General features: G+C 40.1%; 1 protein-coding gene across 2 annotated transcripts in view; it reads right to left on the minus strand.

Annotated features, from left to right (window-relative positions):
• ERN1 (endoplasmic reticulum to nucleus signaling 1) overlaps positions 1-20537 on the minus strand; it is a 30072-nt gene that overhangs the window by 5382 nt on the left and 4153 nt on the right. Inside the window, exons 2-14 of one of the 2 annotated variants that reach the window (XM_033076829.1) lie at positions 15670-15781; positions 8993-9026; positions 8432-8504; positions 7803-7875; positions 6569-6691; positions 5861-5962; positions 5185-5446; positions 4514-4592; positions 3644-3806; positions 2287-2405; positions 1765-1956; positions 954-1209; positions 206-296 (exon numbers count right to left, since the gene is read on the minus strand). In XM_033076829.1, coding sequence (XP_032932720.1) covers positions 206-296; positions 954-1209; positions 1765-1956; positions 2287-2405; positions 3644-3806; positions 4514-4592; positions 5185-5446; positions 5861-5962; positions 6569-6691; positions 7803-7875; positions 8432-8504; positions 8993-9026; positions 15670-15781 — 1679 coding nt within the window. Of the gene's footprint in view, positions 1-205; positions 297-953; positions 1210-1764; positions 1957-2286; positions 2406-3643; positions 3807-4513; positions 4593-5184; positions 5447-5860; positions 5982-6568; positions 6692-7802; positions 7876-8431; positions 8505-8992; positions 9027-15669; positions 15782-20537 lie in introns of those variants that run through there. The other variant, XM_033076830.1, reaches the window with a different exon arrangement.

Here is a 20537-nt window from a genome sequence, read left to right on the forward strand (position 1 = left end):
ATGCTGGAAACAGGTACCTTTGGCCACTAAACACTTCTTAGGGAAGCAAAGTAGCTTTTTACTAGTGAAAAAAATGCATGAAATATTCCAGACACATGCAAAAAGTTTCATTTCTGTTAGATGTGAGGGCTTTTATAAAAAACAAATTAAAAGGACCTAATACAAACACAACATTGATCTGTTTAATGCACATATTCTCTTTTACCTGTAAACAATTGTGCCTTCAGCACCGTGTCCCAGTACATCTTTAGGGTTAAACGAAATCTTCCCAACAATCACTCTGTTTGCTTCTTCATCTGAACAAGAAAAGAAAAACAAGCACTGGTTTAGGATGGGGCAAGGCAGCTTTTTAAAACTACACAGACTTTGGGGCTTTAGTTCTTTAGCTCATATTTAAATTTAACTTACATACAATCAAAAGAAATGAACATGTCCACATTAGTCTGTGGTCAATCAGTGAGCCAACATCAAGAATCAAAACACATTTACACACACCTTATCACTCATGGCTGTGACAAATGAGTGGTTCTCAGCAGCCAAATCCTTTCTAAAGGTTTACAGATTATGAATTTAGGAAATGACTGATAGTTATGGAAGGGGATTTAGCAGCCTTTGAAGGGATAAAAAAGTGCACAGGAAGACCAGGCAGGAAGATTGTCCTGCCTGATCCCCATTTCTTGAGTCCAGTTAATCATCTTAAAACATGTATTTAAATGAGTATCTCCCTGGAATGGCTGCAAGTGACAGGAACACATTGCCCTGGGGAGCACAAGCCCTCAGCTGGCTGCTACTGTAAAGCAACAATCCTGCTGAGGTGCAGGGCTCAGCCTGAATGAGGACAATGGTTTGTCACCCCTTACTGAGCTATGAAGTATCATCAATAACTATTCTAATATACCATCACACAGACTGGGAAAATAGAGACACAATAAACCACACTGAGTCAACTTTACCTCCCTCTTCTTGCTCGGTGGAGAGGCAGCTCCCAACATCAGATGTGGAGATGTTGGAGTAGGCAGAGTGGTTTGAGGCTCTGGGGGACAGGTTTGGGGTGCTGGCAGCTGAGCTCTCTGTCCGGCCGTACGACGTGTCCAGGAAATCTGCCTCAGGTGGGAGGTCAGCAGGAGCACCAAAGGGCAGCTTCTGTTGCTGCAAGAGCTGGATCTTCTCTTCCAGCTGATGCTGCCTCTGCTGCTGCTGGTGGACACTCTGTGAGAAAGGACCTCAGTGAAGATTTGACAGTCAGGTCATGCAAGGGAACCCTACAGCTACTCTACAGCTCTCCTGCCCTGTCCCTGCCAACCACACAGGTTGGGGAATGTTCACTCACAATTTCTATTTCATTCTGGACTTCCATTGCCAAGGTAAGAAATCACATGGCTTGGTTAAAAAAGCTGTTACTAGGTTGACCAGGTGTCTTTAAACCACAGAAGGATAAAGGCTTTGATCCAAAACCTGGAAAACCTGACAATGGTTCAGGTGAGGAAGAGAGGAGTGAAGCCAATAGTACTGAGATCATATCCAAAAAAAGTAATACCTACAAAAACCACAACTGGTGGATGAAAAAGAAAACCTCTCCAGAGCTGGCACATAAGGCCCAAGAAATCCCTGTTAAGTCAAACTTGTGCCTTTGCCTCCCAGTGCACATGTGTGAAGAGGGAAAAATCCCTGGAGTGTGCCACAAACTCCTGTATCATTTCTGGGCTCTACAATGTTCCTGATACTCCCAACACTCAAAAGCACATCAAGCCAGGCCAGCATTACCATTGGGTAGGTGATGATAAATGCCACCCAGCCCACAAGCAGGAAAGTGCTGAGGATGATCGTGGCCATGTCCTTCAGCATGGAGTCCACTGGAGCCTCTGGGCGCAGGATGGGCCGAGCAGGAGTCTCCTCCATGTCCTTTGGAGCAGCTGAAGGCCCTTCTGGTGAGGAACCTTCAACAATGTCAATGACCTGAGGCAAAGAGAGCTCTGTTAGCTCAGTATCTCTGTGAGTAATGAGGCATCCATAGCCAGCCTTTCTGCTACATCATTTTCAGTCATTTCTAAACCTACCAAAGTCAAAGTTTTGCATTTGGGGAAAAAAAACCCAAACAGCAGAAAGCCTTAATTCTGAAACAAGGAATGACACTTCCTCATACCAATGATTCTATGTGCTAAATCCACAAACATCTGACACAAAAACTATGAAGTAATTCCATGCAGTTTTCCTTGTGTCCTTCCCCAACTTCCACTCCTTTATATTTTTCTCTCATGCAGTAAGAGAATTATTCTCATCACAAACCTCTTCAATAGTGGCTTTCTCAGAGTCAGCTGGAATCACATTTTCAGGCCTCTTTGGTAAGTTGCTTGGGAATTTCTCCAGGATCTTTGTAGGGGCAGATAATGGTGTTTCATGGTGCCCTTTAAAGAAAACACATTTGTTGAAACAGAAAGTTATTCTTTTTTTAAGAAAGATATCCTTGATTACAGCATCTTTTCTGAATAGTGAGAACATCACAAAACATGATGCTCATGTATAGAGCAGGAAAGAGAAAGGAGAGGGAAAATGCAGGGCAGAGGTCACTGAGAGCTGCAGAGGAACATGAACTGTTTCAGGGAACTGCCTGACACACTGCAGGAGAGAGGGTGTTAAGAACTGATGCCTAGAAAGGCTGACCTGGAACAGAGACTAGACAGGGCAAAAGGGATAAAACAGGTGTTTATTGAAAGGATCCACCTTGGGCAGAGCAAGAGCCTGGCCAGGGCTACACCCAAATCAAATCCAAGGTGGATCCTGGCCACAAGTTTTTACACTTTTGTAAGTTTTGGTTCATCTACATATTGGGATTAATTGTCCAACCACAGCTCCTGGTTATGAAGTCTCAGTCCCCTGCCTTGCCCCCTTCCCTTAGCTGTTGTTTCTTTTTTGGTTGTCTTTGATTCTCTGGCTAGGAAGAGATTGATTTGACTAAGTACCCTGTGAAGAGAACTTACTAACACCTAACATGAAGTTTCAGAGTTACACACCAAGCAGCAGGGAATCTAAAAAATAGAAAAGCTAAAACCCAAGGCATCAAAAGGAAAGGGATCACAGGAAGAGAAAGATGGCTTCCAAAAGCTGAAATTTGCACATTGTCCCTGCTCTAGAGCTCCTGTCACCATATATCACTCAGTTATCACCAGTTATCACTTAAAACTGAACCTCAGACAGTTCCTCATTTTTGCAGCAAAATTGCAAAGGCACTGAAAAGTCAATTCCAAAATTCAGGGACTTGGGACACACGGGACAGGCTGACAATTAATAAACATTATCTTCAGCCTCTGTGTTTTAATCCATTTACAAAATGGAGAAAACATGATTGTCTGATCCATATGATGAGAATTAAGGTAACAGCGTGCATAATAAAAAAATCCAAACACCCAAATACAGTATTTACAGCAAATAATAAATTACTATATCCTTCTCTGAGGGAGAGGGCAAATAAGCAAAAAATAACTTTCCACACATGGAGCACTTCATCTCATCACAGAATAAGGCAGGAGCCTTGGGAAAAACAGAAGGCAGGTGGATATGTAACATATTATTTTATATGCAAATGGGATGAATTAGACACTGTTACTAGAATTCAGTAATTATGGCCAGGCAGGGCCTCCCACACCTATCAGCAGCCAGTCATTCCAGTAGTTGAGTTTGTGCTTTTCCTTCAGCCTGCCCGAAAACTTCACATCAGTGCTGGGTGTGATCACGCACTCGCCTTTGTCTTCAATGGTGACTCCTTCTGTTTTTGGACCCTCCAGCAAGGGAATGGCGCTGCCACGGGGCTGCAGAGAGATCAGTGTTACAATTACTGTTACTCTGACCTTAGAATATTTAAATAGGCAACTAAATTTAAAAGCTGGAGGTCAAAATGGGTGGGCAAGCAAAGATTACTGGCAGCAAAGTCACTCTGAGTAAACATGGCCATTATGCCCTTAGCAGCTGCTTCCATAACCTTGGACATTGGACCTTTTCAGGGATATGTTGCCTGGGAGATGAGATTACTTTTTTTTTTTTTCCCCCTAAAGGTAAGCAGGATCTCTATTTCCTACCTGGTAGCCACAATGAGCAAAACAGAGCGATGATGCAGTTTCCTGTCTGTGAGGAGTTACTTTGATGAACAAACTAGCAATTTAAACATGAACCACAAAGCACCAACAACAGCAGTAACCTCAGGTCTGCTCCTGCTGAGCCTGCCTGGCACAGTTCCTGGGGAGCTGCAATTACTGCTTTGCAGCACTGGAAATTATTTCAGAAGTATGGTCATGCATTCTATGTTGTTAATTATTCCAGGAAATATTTAATTTGCAATGCATTTCTTGATAGAAATCTCAAAATCCTCAAATTTCTGTAGATGTACAAGCTTCAGTGTTTTATTTTCTATTTTAATTTAATGTAATTTTATGCATGATTCCATTTCAAGCTTTCTCCCAAGCCCAGGACAGCACTAATTGCATAAAGGCACTTTCCCACCTGGCAGCTCCCCACTTACCACGACAGTGACTCCCTCGTGCACCATGGAGGGCGACGCGTACAAACTCGTGGAGTATTTCCCCACGTACAGGGTTGGGCTGCAGAAACACAGTCACTGTTAGCAGCAGGCAAATGGATGTGTTACCACTCAGCTAAAACCTGGGCAGCACAACCCTGCAGAATCAATGCAGGAGCTTCCCAAATCATCAGTATTTGTGTCTTGAAAAGCCCTGATCTGTAAAATTATTTGAAGTATTGCTGTACTATGAAGCCTTTTTGTAAATTATAAAAGCATTGTCAGATCATTATTCACAGCACTGTCGCTCATTTGGCATAACTCATGTCCTATTTCTGCATTTTTCAATAAATGACATTTGCCAAAATGCTGTGCATCATTATCATAGTGTGAAAGGCTTCACGTTAGGAAAACCAATTTAATTCCACATTGTGAGAAACCATTCAACACAGAACATCTGATAAAACTTGGGACCTAAGTTTATAAATTTTTTGGTTTGGTCTCTGACTTTACATGCAGAAGATCAAATATTATATAAAAGAACACCTGGAGAACTAGAAATGCTTTTATGCATTCTTTTCACCATGCTGCAACTTGTAGCACAACCCTTAACTGTTCTGTTTAATGACAAAGCTGTCAAACGGGCGGTGAGAACAGCAGAATGTCAGGCTCACGTTAGTTTGCTCTTGGTCTCTGTTTCCTTTGGGAAGGGATATTTCCACTTGGTGATGTGTCCAACCTCCCCGGACATGAAGGTGAGGTAGCGCAGGGTCTCGATGCCCACGTTGGTGTGCAGGATTTTCCTCAGCCCCTCTCGCTGCCAGATGTAAAACGCCACCACGGGGGACGCGTAGTTCTGGATCCACAGCACGTCCCCAGACTCGCTGTCCACAGTCACCACCAGCCCGTCCCCATTGGACACAAAGTGGGACATTTCTGCAAGGTACAAATGTGTGGAGGTTACCTGGGTTGTGCAGCTTTAATCCTGCAGGGACAGTTCTGCCTGCAGACACCATCACACCTCGCACTGCACAGCAGCTGAGTAGCAAAGCCTCGGCCACAACTGGGCTGACAAAAGTCCAGCTGCCAGTCAAGAGCACTGCAATTGGGTTGTGCACCACAGTTCAGATTTGCTGCCTCTCCTGCCATTTCTCACTGATTTTAAGGCATCACACCTTCAAGAGCTGCACTCTCCTAGAGTCAATTTACCTGAAGCTACCTAACAAGCTTTAGATATTGCAGTATGTGATGGATAAAAATGGGCAGAAGTACATGCACCACACAAAAAAATCAGAATATTTTCCCTGTATACAAAATTCCACAGGAGGGAGACAGCAATTAAATTCTTACTGTATTTTATGTCTTCATCAGGCAAAGTAGCTGCATAATCAAAATAGGTGGCATTCCATCGCAGCTCCTTCTTTTTGGTGTCATACATTGTGATCGTGTATTCTGTTAAAAAACATACAGTCTGTGAAGCAAAAAAACCTATGAGAGAATAGAATCAATCTTCTCAAATCTGAGACACTCCTCAAACACCACACAGCACTCACTGCTGTCAGCATTTCATTTTCCCAACACTATCCCACTTAAGGAACACATTGATAGAGAGGTTGAAGAACAAGTCTGTAACACTTATTCCTGTTTCTAGTCAGCACATCCATGGTGTTGGTCTAACTTTAGCAGTTATTTAGCACACTGCACTTGTGATGTGAGTGGATCTGCTCTATTTCCATTTTCTTTAAACAGCTTTTTAAAAGCTGTATGTTTCAGAACAAAGAGTTCACAGCTGGTACTGGAATACACCATTAATTACATTACAAATGCTACTTAGTCAACAAAAAGAAAAATGACCTACTGCCAAAGTTTAAAAAACATTGTCTCTCTGCTGCTAAAGTTAATAATTCTTCTGTGTACAGTCTAAAATAATAATTCACAGAAGTTTTTCCAAGAAATAAACTTGAAAACCTGAACTCAACACAGGGTCATTTGTTATGAGCCTAAACTTTAAAAACCAGAATTTTCTTTTAAACGACAGGAAAAAAAAAAGCATATGACCTGTTCTCCCAAGATACAGGAGGGATGTTGATGGGCAAAGACTTTCTGCAAAGGAGGAAGTCAAGGTCTGCTGTTTCTCCCCAGTCATGAGGTCAACCACGTACCAAATATCCTGCTTTTTACCTGAAATTATAATTTAAGCCACATTACCATTCAGCTGGACAAACTGCAATTCCATTCAGCTTTTCAGTCTTCTTTTTTCTTTAGTAGAGTCATGGATTTTGCACAAATAAAGCATTTTTAATAAAACGGTTTTTCATAGGCAGGCTTAGTTTCATCATTTAGCACTACTGGCCAACCCCAAATACTGACCACAAACCCCAAACCCAAATACAATATTTAGAAATGTAAGTATTATTGGCTGAATGATTTTTTCACACATGAAATCTAACAGAGCTCTGAGAGCAGCAGATCCCAGGAGCTCTCAGATGAGGAGACTGAAGTGCTGATGGTGAAAGACAGGAGGTAGAAAAAACAAGTGAGAGTCTACACCTTTCAAATTGCTAAAGGATTGTAATCCAAACATGCCACTCAGGACTAAATGAGCCTTAAGAATTTCTCTGAAGTTAATACATGTATGTCATGTTTAGAAGCTTCAGATAAACATTTTTCTCTCATTAACTGGCAAGACATGAAGTGGAGAACCAGGAGGAGCACTGGCCCTTCAGGAGATTTAAAATCCCCTGTACTAAGCTCACTCTGATCTTCACATATTTTACTGTTGTGATAAGTAATAATTGTCCTTTCTTCTCCTTTTCTCCTCCCAAATCCATCTGCAACTAGGATGAGTCAGGACAGTGAGCAATACATTTATTATTTGTACTATAAATGAACTGACTGTACCTCAGACAATGGAGGATGTCTAACTGTGGTGCAATGGGATTCTAATTTTATCCTAATTATCAGGCAATGACATTTATAATCATAAGAAGATTTTAAGTAGAAGTCATATTTTGTTGAGAGACTGCATCTCAAGAAACCAAAAATCCCCATCCATGCATTTCACTGCTTAGAAAAGGTGAAGGTTTTTCCCTTCAATAAAAGCAATTGAGTTTTAATCATCAGACAGTAACTGCATTCTATATTAATCAAACTTTCTGTCATCAAAAAGATTTATGAAAAACCATAATTAATACCCAAAAGAAGGTCTATTTCCTTCAGTCTATGTGAGAGTCTCTACATTTTGTAGTTGCTGAACATCTTAGAATCCAAAGGAGAGAAAACTTGAGCTCACCCATGTACAGGATCCCATCAGAACTGCGACAGGGAGATGCCTGCACCAGCTCTGGGATAGTAAATGGAAGTTTCTAGAGGAAAAACAAACAAACAAACAATAATTTTATTAGTTATTTCTATTATTATAATAACTGAGAATTCAGCCAGAGTAAATACTAAAATTTTTAACAATACTGAAGCTCCTAAGGGAAATTCCAGCAGCTAGGAAAATTTTATCTGAGTATCACCACAAAGTTTAGAAATGGAAGTCAAGCATTAGGCAGTAGCTGTGGCCTACGTGGATTGGTGATGTATTAATCCTGCTTCTAGCTGATGGATTTATAAATGTAAAGTATTTGGAGAGAGTGACACATCTGATTGGTGTTATTTTGGGTATCTTTCCCATCAAATCACACTGTGATTATTCAGAATTTGGATAACAAAACCAATTTTGTAACTATTATTATTTTAGCGAGTTACAGATAAGTCATACATGGGGACAAGATGGTGTTGATATTTTCAAGTAGATATCACTTCCTGACAGTCACAAGGTGGCAACATTCTGCTGTAACAAAATAAGTTTTCATTCTCCAGAGGCATGAGGTTGACTGGGGCACTTTTTAGGAGAAAATTTAAAAACATACTTACTGTTAAGCCTTCACTGTTCTTGCCACCAAGCGTGTACAAACTGCCATCATTTGGGTCTGGAAGAAATGCTGGCCTAGGATTTAAGCAGTAATTATAAATGATAAAAATGTACTGTGCTTCTCAGAGAGCAGGAAAGAAGCTGTGGTCAGCACTGGCTCTACAGAGAAGTTCATCTGACATTAAATTTTTTTAAGTTTCATTTATTAACTGTGAAAATGAAAAAAAAATAGGGAAGTTTCAAAACTGATAAAACGTAAGACCTACCAATTTATCTGAATACACAAAGAACCAAATGTGGCAGGCAATGACTCAGGTGAAAGCTTTTAAACTAAACCTACAAGCTCTTAAAATGACACAGATTTATAACAAACCCAAACAAATAAACAAAACCAGAGAGCATAAGGAAGGCAAGAAACAATGAAAGAGTTGCCAGAATTAAGTAAATTTGAGAGGTAAGGGATTCCTACACCCAAACTACACAAAGACCCCCAACAAACTCGAACCCTAATGTCTATGGTCCTATGATCAAAAAAAGAAAGGAGATTATGGAAACAGACTTACTCTTCCACATGGATTGGCACCTGGAGGACAGGATCTGCACATACAAAAAAAGAAAAAGTCAAAATACTAGCAATTCAATCCCTGAACTCACCAGGTACAGGCTTAAGTCATGCCTGTGACATCTTGCTCCTTTTAGAAAGGCTGATGCATGGTCTGAAAGTAAACCCCCAGCAACCTCCTCTTGTTCCTGGAACTTGGTTCATAAAATAGGAAACAAAGCACTTGAGAAAGTCTTCTGAAGTCCTTTGCTCACTAAATGCCTCAAAATTACTGAGAGCTTATAAATTCCTGAATCACAGGATTTTCACTCCTGATTTATAAGACATACTCCACAATTTCCAACATGTGCTTATTAATGGGTATAACTGGCAGAAAACACCTCAGAAGCCAAAAGAATGCAATCCTCTAAGTATCTCCACTACCACAGGTTAAATCAAACTCCACTGGAATGAATCTGAGTAAGAGGATGAAACATGACCAAGCAAACACTGTTTTTTACCTCTTCTCTCTCTGTACAAACATCATGATGCAACAGGAAGGAAATAAGAACAAAACCCCTGATGTTTTGACAGCCTTTGACTGGAAAACTGGCACAGATTCTGGGCAGCCTGAGTGTACTGGGATATCTGCAGAGCTAAGCAAGACAAGAACAGGAAATTCAGGGCTCAGTACCCAGGGCTTCCAGTCTGTACCACTCTGCAGGGCATGGCACCACAGCAGCTGCTGGGTTTGATGGCAATGGCCTGCCAGGATGACCTGGTTTTATGGATTAATAAAACATAACCCCCTACCCAAGCAGATCTCTGGCTGCAACACAGCTGAAAGCAGCAGCCACCTAAAGAAACACATTTAATGCCAGAGACAGAAAGGAAGCAGGATATGAGGGATAACAGTAATCTTTATTTCATTGATTTCTTCTCACAACAGTATCTCGGAGCAGCTTTGTTCAAAACTTAACTACATGTCACTTTTTTCCCTTTAAGCCTAAAAAATGCTACAGGTTACACTCCCAAAGGTGTCAAAATAAACTTAGTTTAATTCATTGAGAACCCAAACACACATCAAAGGCCCTAAGAATAATTAACATTCAAACAAAGGAGCTGAGTGACTCATCTTCTGTATCTGTCTCTACAGACCACGCTGCTTAGTCAGACCTTTTATTGCATTAACTACATCAAGCAATTCATTTCCATCCCTTGTGTGAAGAAACTGGTTTCAGGGTATGTTGGGAGGGACCACACCCCCCACAAACCTTGTTGATTATATGTTAATTATTTCTCAGTGTTTTCTTCAAGTACTCCACAAGCTTTATAATATTTAATATAACACGTGGTGACTTTTATCATCAGCTCTCCATCTCTAGGGAAAAGCAAGAAAAAAGCACTTGCTGCCTCTCATAAAGCAGATGGACTTGAGCTGAGCTGCTGGGTTGAACTATCAAAAACAAACTGAGTTTATGGACTCAGGGTATCCCTAAGTCTGGGTGAAATTACCTAAAAGAAGAGAGACATTAAAGAGCCAAGGCAAGAGGTTTTGTAATCACAAATGCTTCATTGGATGGGAACGCACAGTTTTGTGAAAGAAACAGCATCATCAATCAGAACAAGTGACACCTGGCTCAGAACAAGCAACACCTGGCTCAGTTAAGTAAGATTTAATGCAAATGCTACAAGCATTGTTAAAGGCAAAAGCAAAAAAAAACTTTGTAAGTGTGATGCCAGAAGTCTCATTAATGTCTCTGTGTTTTGCAGTGTTTTTCTGAAGTACTCCTGCCTATCAGATGACATGAATGAGTCCCATGGCAAATCCCAAGCTGTTCAGTGTGTACAGAAGCATCATTGACGTGAAAGTCCTTGAACTTCTCTTTAGTACCATGTCTTCAACATCATGTACTTCATCAGAAATGAAAAAAAGTCCTGCTTTTACTTGATTTCTTAGCAACTGAAACTTGGTTTATGAGCAAAGATAAAAAAGTGGTAGATAGATTAAGAAGTCATGACAAAGCAGCAGGAATTATTTTAGTACTTAGTGGCACATGAACCAAAATACTGATTATTCTGATGGCTCCTGCACACTGAAGTGCTGTGTATGAACTGTTAGCAAGCACTTATGGATTTCTGATTCATTTCCTGCATGAGGCTTTTCATAAGGATGGAGGAGTTAGTTTTCTAAAGTGAAAGGAATTCTTCTGTCACTACTAGCACCATCCACCTGGAAAGACAGGCTGTGGAAAACCATTTCTATACATTTTTAGTTACTGAGGTGATGTAAATTTTCTCATTTTCTTTCATGATCTTGAAGCCAAGTTGTGGCTCTGCAGAGTTCCTTTGAAGACAGACAATAAACTCTTTACATTCACTTTCATGTGGTTTGGGACCTGTTCCAACCTCTATTTCAAAGGTTTTTTTTAAAATAAGAACTTGCTCTGAGATAAAAAGAGAATCTTAAGCTCAATTAATTGGTGCCAGGTCTTACAATATTTTTCATATGCTTGAACACAGACCAGTAAAAGAGGGAGCCCTCTTGTGACTGAAGTCACCTTTTACTCCACAAGGGGTCAAACAGAAAAAGGTCTTGCACAAGTCAGAGCACTGAGGCCTTCTCTCCTCTCCAGCTGCTCCCCACTCAAGTGTTGACATGCTGGGACTGAACCACGTCACTCTGCTTTCAAAATTCCCTGGGCTGCAGCTCCCTGTAATTGGGTAAGTCCCTCTAACAGGCCTGATCTGTTCCAACACCACCAGCAGTGCTGACAACCACTAACAGCAGCAACTATTCTATACTGGAATGAAAGCTGGACAGAAAATGTGATAAAACTGAAAAATACATCTCCCTCTCCCTAAAGCTTCCATTCCATGTAGCAGAGAAAAGCCAAATTCTTGAAGGTCCCACAGAAAGCTTTTTCTGCTTTCTAGACTAAGAAAACATGTCAGAACAACTCTGGAGAATGGTGGGGGTGAGTTAGGAAGCAGGATACCATCCTGTAAATATCTCCAGTGCTGGAAAGATTGATTGATGGATTTCTGTAGATATTTCCATGGGTTTCCAATTTTTTTTTCCTGCAGCTTCCACTAAAACTGATTGTTACTGATTCCTACACTAAAATCCTACAATTCAGCACACACCAGCTTTAGCTTTTTGAAAGCCTCTGTTAGAAGAAATTTATAAAATAACTTTCTTATGAAAAAAAATTAAAAGGAGATTGATCATGCTTTATAAAGATTTATTCTAGAACTCCAAGAGTTTATTCACAAGTACAGCAGTTATTAGAAACCTGTTAACACAATGTCTGTCCAGTAATTTGGTAAATTATTTGGCTGTATTCCAATTCCTCAAAACGAACGTTTTGACCTGGCAGCAGGCTGATGTCCCAATCCAGTTTTGGTTGCATCATGGCCAGAATATATTAGTGAGTGGGCAGAAGTATATGACACATTTCAGATGGTTCTGACCCACACTTTTGCATACACATATGGAAAAAAGCCTCATGAAACTGTATCTGTACGCTAAATATAATGCATTTGACTTTTCTCTATTTCATAAATACATTGTGAGACAAATTCACCCTTTGACCAAACTCTGAGTATTTTTAATGCACAAAACAAAGTTGCATGCTGTTATCACTGCAGTGTGCCCTTAGAGCCAATGACTGAAAAGGAGAAGTGGGAGATTGAAACAGTGAATAAGTCACTGCCCCACTGGAATGAGCTGGAAAAAACGGTTTCCTGCCCTGAGGCCCCACCACAAGCTTTGGGCTAACGGGCCAGTTTAAAGCCATGTCATCCTCATCTGCTGCTGCAGGGACAGCAAACGGGGCTAGAGACACAAACCATGCTCTGGAATTTGCTGGAAACAGTACAGTTCTACAACTGTTTTGTTTTGACAATCCTTATTAATTTACAACTGTGCACAAAGATATTATTTATTGTGTGGTTAAAACCACTATTATTAAAGCAGGACCTACAGACCTCAGACTTACCCTTTAAAATCTGTGTATTGGATCCCATTAGTAGATACAATCTTTATACCTTTGTTTTTTCATAAGAGCCCTCTAAAGTCTACAGGTTATGAGCGAGGTGCTGGAAATCAAAACCTTTTCAACTGATTGTGGACCATCATTTTTTGACTGCTACACAGAACTGAAGATCTTAACAAAATTGTCACAGCACAAACAAAGGTACCTCTCAGAAATTAGAGGGGAGGAGGAATATGGGTTTTTCTCTAAACTTTCCAACCATTTGCCAGCTTTCCAAGGCCCAGGAAACGAGCAGCATCAGCTACCTGCTCACTGAAAAATCCTGAGAGCTGCCAGAGAGCAGGACCCATTGAAACCAATGGGAAATGAAGATTTTAAGCACCCCCAACAAGTAAGCCCACAGTTTCATCACATGTAACTGCAGGGGCACAGCTTATTTGTGACAGTGGAAAGTCCTATTCTTAACTGACCTATTTTTGCCTGCTTTATGGGCAGCACAAGTATTCTGCCTGCCTTTCTTGCCAGCACTCCATGAAGGCAGGAAACCCAAACATGTTATTGTGGTGATAATCACTGGCTCATTTACTGCACACACCTAAGATAAGCTTCAGCGCTAAATTAAAACAAGCCACACATGGCAAGATATTTATGTTTGTTTAGCACTGCCTGATAATGAACACGGCCTTGGTTTTTTCCCCTAATGAAAATAAAATGTACCTGAATTGCCCTTTGTTAAATACCTTGCTGCTCAAGTGCAGTAATAAAATGTTCCCTTCCTGGTGAGTGCCACTGCAGTGCTTCAGGTGACTGCTACAGCTTCTCAAAGCACCTGAGCTACAGCACATGGTTTATCTGCTGTAATCAGGGTAAAATGGCACCTGCAAGAGCACTGCTTGCAGTGCAGGCAGCTTCTGCCAGGTAATCTCTGTAACAGCAGCAGTGTGCTGCTGACAGACAGAGTGTACCCAACCACCGTGTTTATACACTAATATTAATAATGAATTCTGCACTAGATCTCTTCAGGGATTCAGCACAGAAAGATGAATGGGCTTTGTTTCCAACACTGTCTTGTCTGTTGGGCCTCCCACCCACAGGATGACCACCAACAAACACAGATTTGCAAAAATAAATAAACTCCCTCACATTATGAATTAATTCACCAATTTATATTTACAGGCCCTTGTTCCATGTCCACTTAACTCAGTTAACTCAGGAGGCATCTTGGAGCACTGATACCTACCACTAATTTTTCTTTCATTGACCCTTGTGTGTTGCTCTACTGCACAGAAATAAACTAAGGAGCAATAAGTGTTTTGCAAAAATCGAGTAAGTGCTACTCATGTACGTAAGATGCAGAAGTCAGCAGCAGAGAGAAAACAAGTCCCATGAAACTAGATTATCCAGTCTGGCAGTTCCACAGAACCAACAAGAGTTTTGCAACAAGATTTTTTTAAACAAGGGAGGTACCTTGAGCAACACACTCTGATCAAGATACTTCTTGTCACCAAAGAATGTTCATTTCTTCTTCAAAAAACCTCTTGCCACTTACTAAGTGTGGCTGCAAAGCAATGCCAGCTATGATATCCTTCTAGACTAGGACTAGGTAGGGTGTTTGTGTCAGTGGAATGACAAAGAGACCAGCAAGTTTTTCTTAGCCTACAGCAACACTAAATGAGGAAGCTGACCTCTGACTAAATGAACCTGCTTTTAGGCAGGGCTGTTCAGGAAAAGGAGGGGTCTAAATTTAAACAGGAGATGGAAGAAAACCAAGATCCTTCAAGAAAATACATAGCTTAGCCCTTTCTACTCTAAGAAGAGCTACAAAAGCCTTCTTTGCTCTTTTAAAAAGTTAACTTTTTGTCTGATAGATCTGCTTTCAAGTACAAATGGCTTCACAAAGAAGAACTGGTTGGTACTGCAGACACCAGATATGCACAATCCAATTCCCACCACTTCAGCTCACCTACTAAACTGACAGGTTTAAAAACAGAGGACAGGATGATGCAGTCACTGACTCCTTCCATTTGACCCTCTAATTTATTTCCAGAAGTGAAGGTGCTACTATCACCTCTGCCACACATAATCAGAGTCCCAGTCCCACTAAACAAAATTTGCATCAAATACTAAATTTTTAATCAAGACTGAGCTAGCTCTGCTCAGTAATTAAAACTAAAAAATCACTTCCAGTCACTGAATGATGTTAAATTCCTTTACACAAGTGCAGTTCTTTTATTTTAAAAACTTTGCTGTTCCTAAACATGTTATGGAAAAATCCCCAAGGTTTGCACAATATGCACTGCAGCAGAGAATGCAGGGTATTCCAGAGACAGAATCATGCAATCCCTTTCCCATCAGTTCCACAAGCTGACACATCTATTCTGTTCTATGCTTGCTTATATTGCACTTATTCCCATAAAACATGATACCTACCAATTATACACTACAGCTTAAATATCCAGGGAAAAAGAAGGCAAATGAAACCCCTACAAACAACAAAACCCTCCCAATAAACCTAGAAAATACCTACAAGTGAAATTATGAAGATGAACTTGACTCTAGACTGTAGTTTAATTCTGGAACAAGAGCAAAATTTAAAAAGAAAATAGAGTATTTAGCAGATCCTACAACAGTTGGAATTGCAAATTAATTTGATTGGTATTTCTGCTACTGAGTAGAGGGCATCAGGACACCTCCAGCTCACCTTCTTTTAAAGTCCACTTGATTGCTCCTGTCCTCTTGCTGACAGCATGCAAACTTCCATCCAGGGTTGAAACAAACAGCAGTGTTTCTGGCACAGTTACTGAGCTGGTGTTCTGGAAAAAGAAAAACTCATATGATGAATGTGATTATTTACTACAGAGATTACTCATAACTGTCAGACAGTACATGGGCTAGAACATCCCTTCTTTTAATGCACAGACTGAACAATTTTCTTGGCCCTTTAAATTCACTGTCTTTTGGTTTGGTTTAGTTTGCTGATAACACTGTGGATCTTACTGTGCTAACTTCCTCTAGAAACAGACTGGGATATGGAGTTCAAACTCCACCTCCATTTTCAATTTGATATCAAACTCTTCTTGCACTAGAGTTAGGAGAGACCAAAGACAGGGCTGACCCAGGAAAGGACTGACAAAAAGACCCTGCAGTAAGTGATGAAGAGTAAGGCAGTCAGAACATTCAGGTAACACACATGTCAACGTCAAACCCATTCTCCTCCCAGGTACACAGAGCACACTCTGCCAGGTTCAGTCCCTAGAAATGAAGAGACATCAGCTGGCTGGAACCTGGATAAATACAACTCAACAATGACCAATGTTCTACTGTGGCTGAGAGAGATGGAGCTGCAAGCATTGCCAGCTGCCTCTGAGCAAGGGTAAAATACTTAGGATAGATAGATGCAGTTAAAGGCTGGAGAAGATCCATATTGTTAAAACTCTTAATTGTGGTTTTACACCTCATGTCTCCCAATATTGTCTTCCTGCAGTACAGATTAAATAACACTGTTTAAGGAATGTGACCCATAAGCATGAGCACATCCACAGACAGCTCTGAGAAAGCAGCCAGCTGCAGGGTTCAAACCTTCACTCTCACCCTGGGGAGCACTTTGGTGACACTGTCCCTTGTCCAGCCCAAGGAGCTTTTGAGCCTGGCCCTTGCAGAACAATTAATTTTATTAAAAGGGCATCACACAAGCACAGAGGACTCAGAACTATGCAGTTATGGTGGAACAGTGAGGTTGCCCAAGGTGTTCCATCACACAAAGCAGAATAAGCATGTTAATTTAATGTCTGTTCTTCTCTTCCTGCCTAAAGATGATCCCAGACATCCTAAGACTGACCCATTTCCATTTCCCAGGGCTCAAGTTTTCACTCGAGTAACTTTTCATTTGCAGGCTGTATCTGCACTGCTCATCTGTGTGACACCTGCATGTTTCAAAGTTTCACAGTTAAATATAGTTCTTAACCTACCACACAAAATGAAAATGAATTCATTTTACATAATGAAATGACTTCAATTACTTCAATGACTTATTGTAAAAAACAATTACTGGTCATGTTAGAATTACTGCAAAGCAAAAAACTTAATTACCAAATTAAAATACAAGGAGTAACTTCCTTTGAACAGCTCTACATTTTAGTGCAATCCAACTAAAGCATTATACTTTCAGGTAAAACACAAAGCCCAAAGGATAATATAACACAGTACTAGCCAACACTCAGGTTGCACATATAATTATTGTAGATGTGTGTTTCTTTCCAGCCATAATCAGCTGGAGCAGACAATTGTAAAACACACAGTGCAGAAAAAAAAGAAAGTACAAGTCAACAATACACAAACCACATATGAGAAATAATTGCTGGAAGGCCAGAAAAAAAAATGGGAGAAGTATCTTAACTTATAAATATAATTTTCATTACCTGACATTGTTAAATTATGCAGGCTGCACAGCCATCTGTACTTAGATAAAATATTTAAATCTGAGATTAAACTTTGCAGTGTTTGTGCAAACAGGGACAATGTATAACAGTTCCTCTCTGGTTGCCCTATAAAAATGCACCTCAAGATGTTACTGACCAGAACTGAACTCACAGTACCCTTCAAGCCAAACAACCTGACTGGGTGTAAGACCAGAGAGGCTCTGTTGTAATTTAGGTGATCTCAGTCATCTGTATTATCACTTTTGTTAAACTATTGTAGCCACTGTATCAAAGTAATTAACGAAAATTTTGTCCCCTGGGTCTTTTTGTACACAAATTCCCCAAACATTTTAGGATGGTGTAGTTGATTAATCATCCTAAGTCCAGTCTTCCTTAAATCAGCATTTAAAAGGCAGATTCACTGATTCTGCAGTGAGGGGGGAGGACATGACCCACACTCCATTGTCACAACCCTTCGGGGATGAAAACCATCTGATTGTGAGGCTCAGTTTAGTGAACACAGTGAAACTGCACCTAGAGTGAAACAGAGTCAGTTGAGCAAGAAAATACAACTGTTAAAGACAGGAAATTAAAACTATTCAAGTTCCTTTAAATTGCAGGTGGGAATTTGACACGCAGATTGTGTCTAATGTTGAAGTTTAGTTGCAACTAAAATACAACATACAGCAAATCCACCACATCATCGTCATCTACAGCCCTCAGATTGTTTTTCTACGCCACTTCTTATTCTCTGTGCAAGTCTTATCTTTTATCTTATCTTACAGAATCAGTTTGTTCTTCATAAACCATGTTCTTTTCCTGTCTTCTGAGTAAGAAATAAATAGATGTAACATTTTCACTAAAAATTTGCTGTAAAATAACCACCATGAGTATGGTTGGGTATCACATATGAGGAATACACAGTGTATAGAACAGTACTTCTTGTAGATTGTAGATTTAATACTTTCGTATTTAGCATTTGAATAGGTATCTACATCAAAGATACAGAAATTAAGGAATTAAGTGTGAGCTCTAAAACTCTGATGAAAACATTAGTAACCAGTATTGCCTTACAGATTATTGTCATTTCAGCAGGTTCCTAGGACTTGAGACCAAACAAAGTACAACCATGCAAAGGGTTCCTCTGCACTCTGCACTCAGAGCAGGAAAACTTTTCAGTACTTCCCTACAGTCACAAGCTGAACAACAGAGAAAGAAAACCACTGCTGAAGAAGTGTTAGTGCAAGTTTCAGTGGAAAACCAGATGAACACCTGACTGTAGCCCAGATAGTTCTTGATAATTCAGAGAGTTCTCAGATATGAGCAAGATCATGAAATCACAACAGCTTTTGCTAAGCTTTTCAGTGAGGGACCCTCAGTGTGGGAGGGGAGAAGCACCACTTCCAGCCACCATGCCATGGGGTCTGGTATGGTTAACAGGAGATGTGAACTTCCCTGGGGTGGGAAGGACCTGTGGCATTCACAGGCACGAGGGGAACAGAACCTGGAAGAGCCATGAGGTCTCTCCAGACAGGGAACTGCTGCTCTGGGCCCAGTTCTGCTCCAAGGGGTGTCAGTGAAAGCAGCCAGAGGAACTGGGACTCCTCTGCCACATCGTGCACTGTTCCCCTGTCAAATACACAGCTTTTGTGATGTGCTCCTCCTTCCCCCCACACCTCAGCTCTGTGTTTAAGTTTCACTTCTTCTGAAGGGCTTTCTTCTATTCAGCTATCAAAGTCACATTGATGTGGTCACTGCAAGCCTGTGTGTTGAAGATAGCATCTCCTTTGGGGGAAAGACTCAATACAGAGCAGATTTCATTAGTTCTTCCCTTACTTCTAAATTTGTATTTGAACACAGATGAAATACATAAAATGCCATTATTAAAGATCTTCCATTCACTCATAATTTTCAAAGCACGTGCTATCATGCAGTTGACATTACCCATCTCAGCAGCACACTGACCCTGGTGAAGCATTTGACCTAAATTTTAAAAACCCCAATGACTCTGTAGATTTTGCTATGCAATACTGCTAATTTACTTTGTTCAGTATTTACAGTAGTCACTTGGAGAAGGCTAGGGAGTTAGTATAACAGTACAGAAACAAGGTTTATTCTTTCAAATTCCATCAAGCAATCAATATAAAATTGAACAGATTATTTAAATAATTACTTGTGTTTCACCCAGACTGAGAAATTAAAAATATTTTCTCTTGGTTTTATTCAGGACTGTTATCAGTGGCTAGAGACTGAAGTATGAAAGCTGCAAATATTGAACAGATTTTATTTTGAACACAAGGCTTTGTAATTAACTGATTAAAGGATTAATTAATGCCTGGGATTAGCACTGTAATGAAAAACTACAAAAATTATAATAAAAATCTGTATGTACAAGACATACTTGTTTTCATTTTTCTGTGAAGAATGTAAGAGCTTTCTTCACCACAAAGACATCATAATCTCAGTCCTATAACAACAGATCCTGTCCTCCCTCCCTGCAGGGGTGAGGGCTCAACTGTTGTGATGCAATGCAAATTCTTAAGAGATTTTTATTTCATATTGCAATTTTATTTCTAGGAAGATATAGCAACTGACTCCAAGAAAAATATGTCAGGGCATGAAGTAACTAAACAAAAAGAACTTAATTTAGTCGACTAAGAAAATGAGACAGAAGGAAAACCTGGTTTGGTTCTTCTTTAATTTCATCTGAAACTGCAACATCTATTTTAACACATACTCTCTTTGGAATTCAGTAAGAGCTTCTACTGCCTTGACAGTCTGTACTCAACAATCTTCCACATCAACAGCAATGTAAGGTTAATGATTTACAATATTTTGAAATTACTTGGGGACCGCTTTAGAATTAATTTTAATAATTTAATTCAAAAGAAAATTTTCAAGCTCTCATTGGATTCCAATTTGACAAAAGTTTTAAAGCTGACTGCTAATAATCCATAACAGCCTAAAATTTGTGAGTAAGCAGAAAAGAACACTTCTAAGCTAGAACAGAAATACACTATCTAATAGCTAAGTCTCCCATAAGAATCTTCCCCTCAATCTAGATCTACCACATCTTTAGATAAAATGTTTTAGAAATCCAAGTAACAAAATTACTCAAAACAAATTCTGAAGAACCTGGCAGGCAAGGGAA

Source organism: Catharus ustulatus, chromosome 20, assembly GCF_009819885.2.
Source record: "Catharus ustulatus isolate bCatUst1 chromosome 20, bCatUst1.pri.v2, whole genome shotgun sequence".
Classification (NCBI taxonomy): Eukaryota; Metazoa; Chordata; class Aves; order Passeriformes; family Turdidae; genus Catharus; species Catharus ustulatus.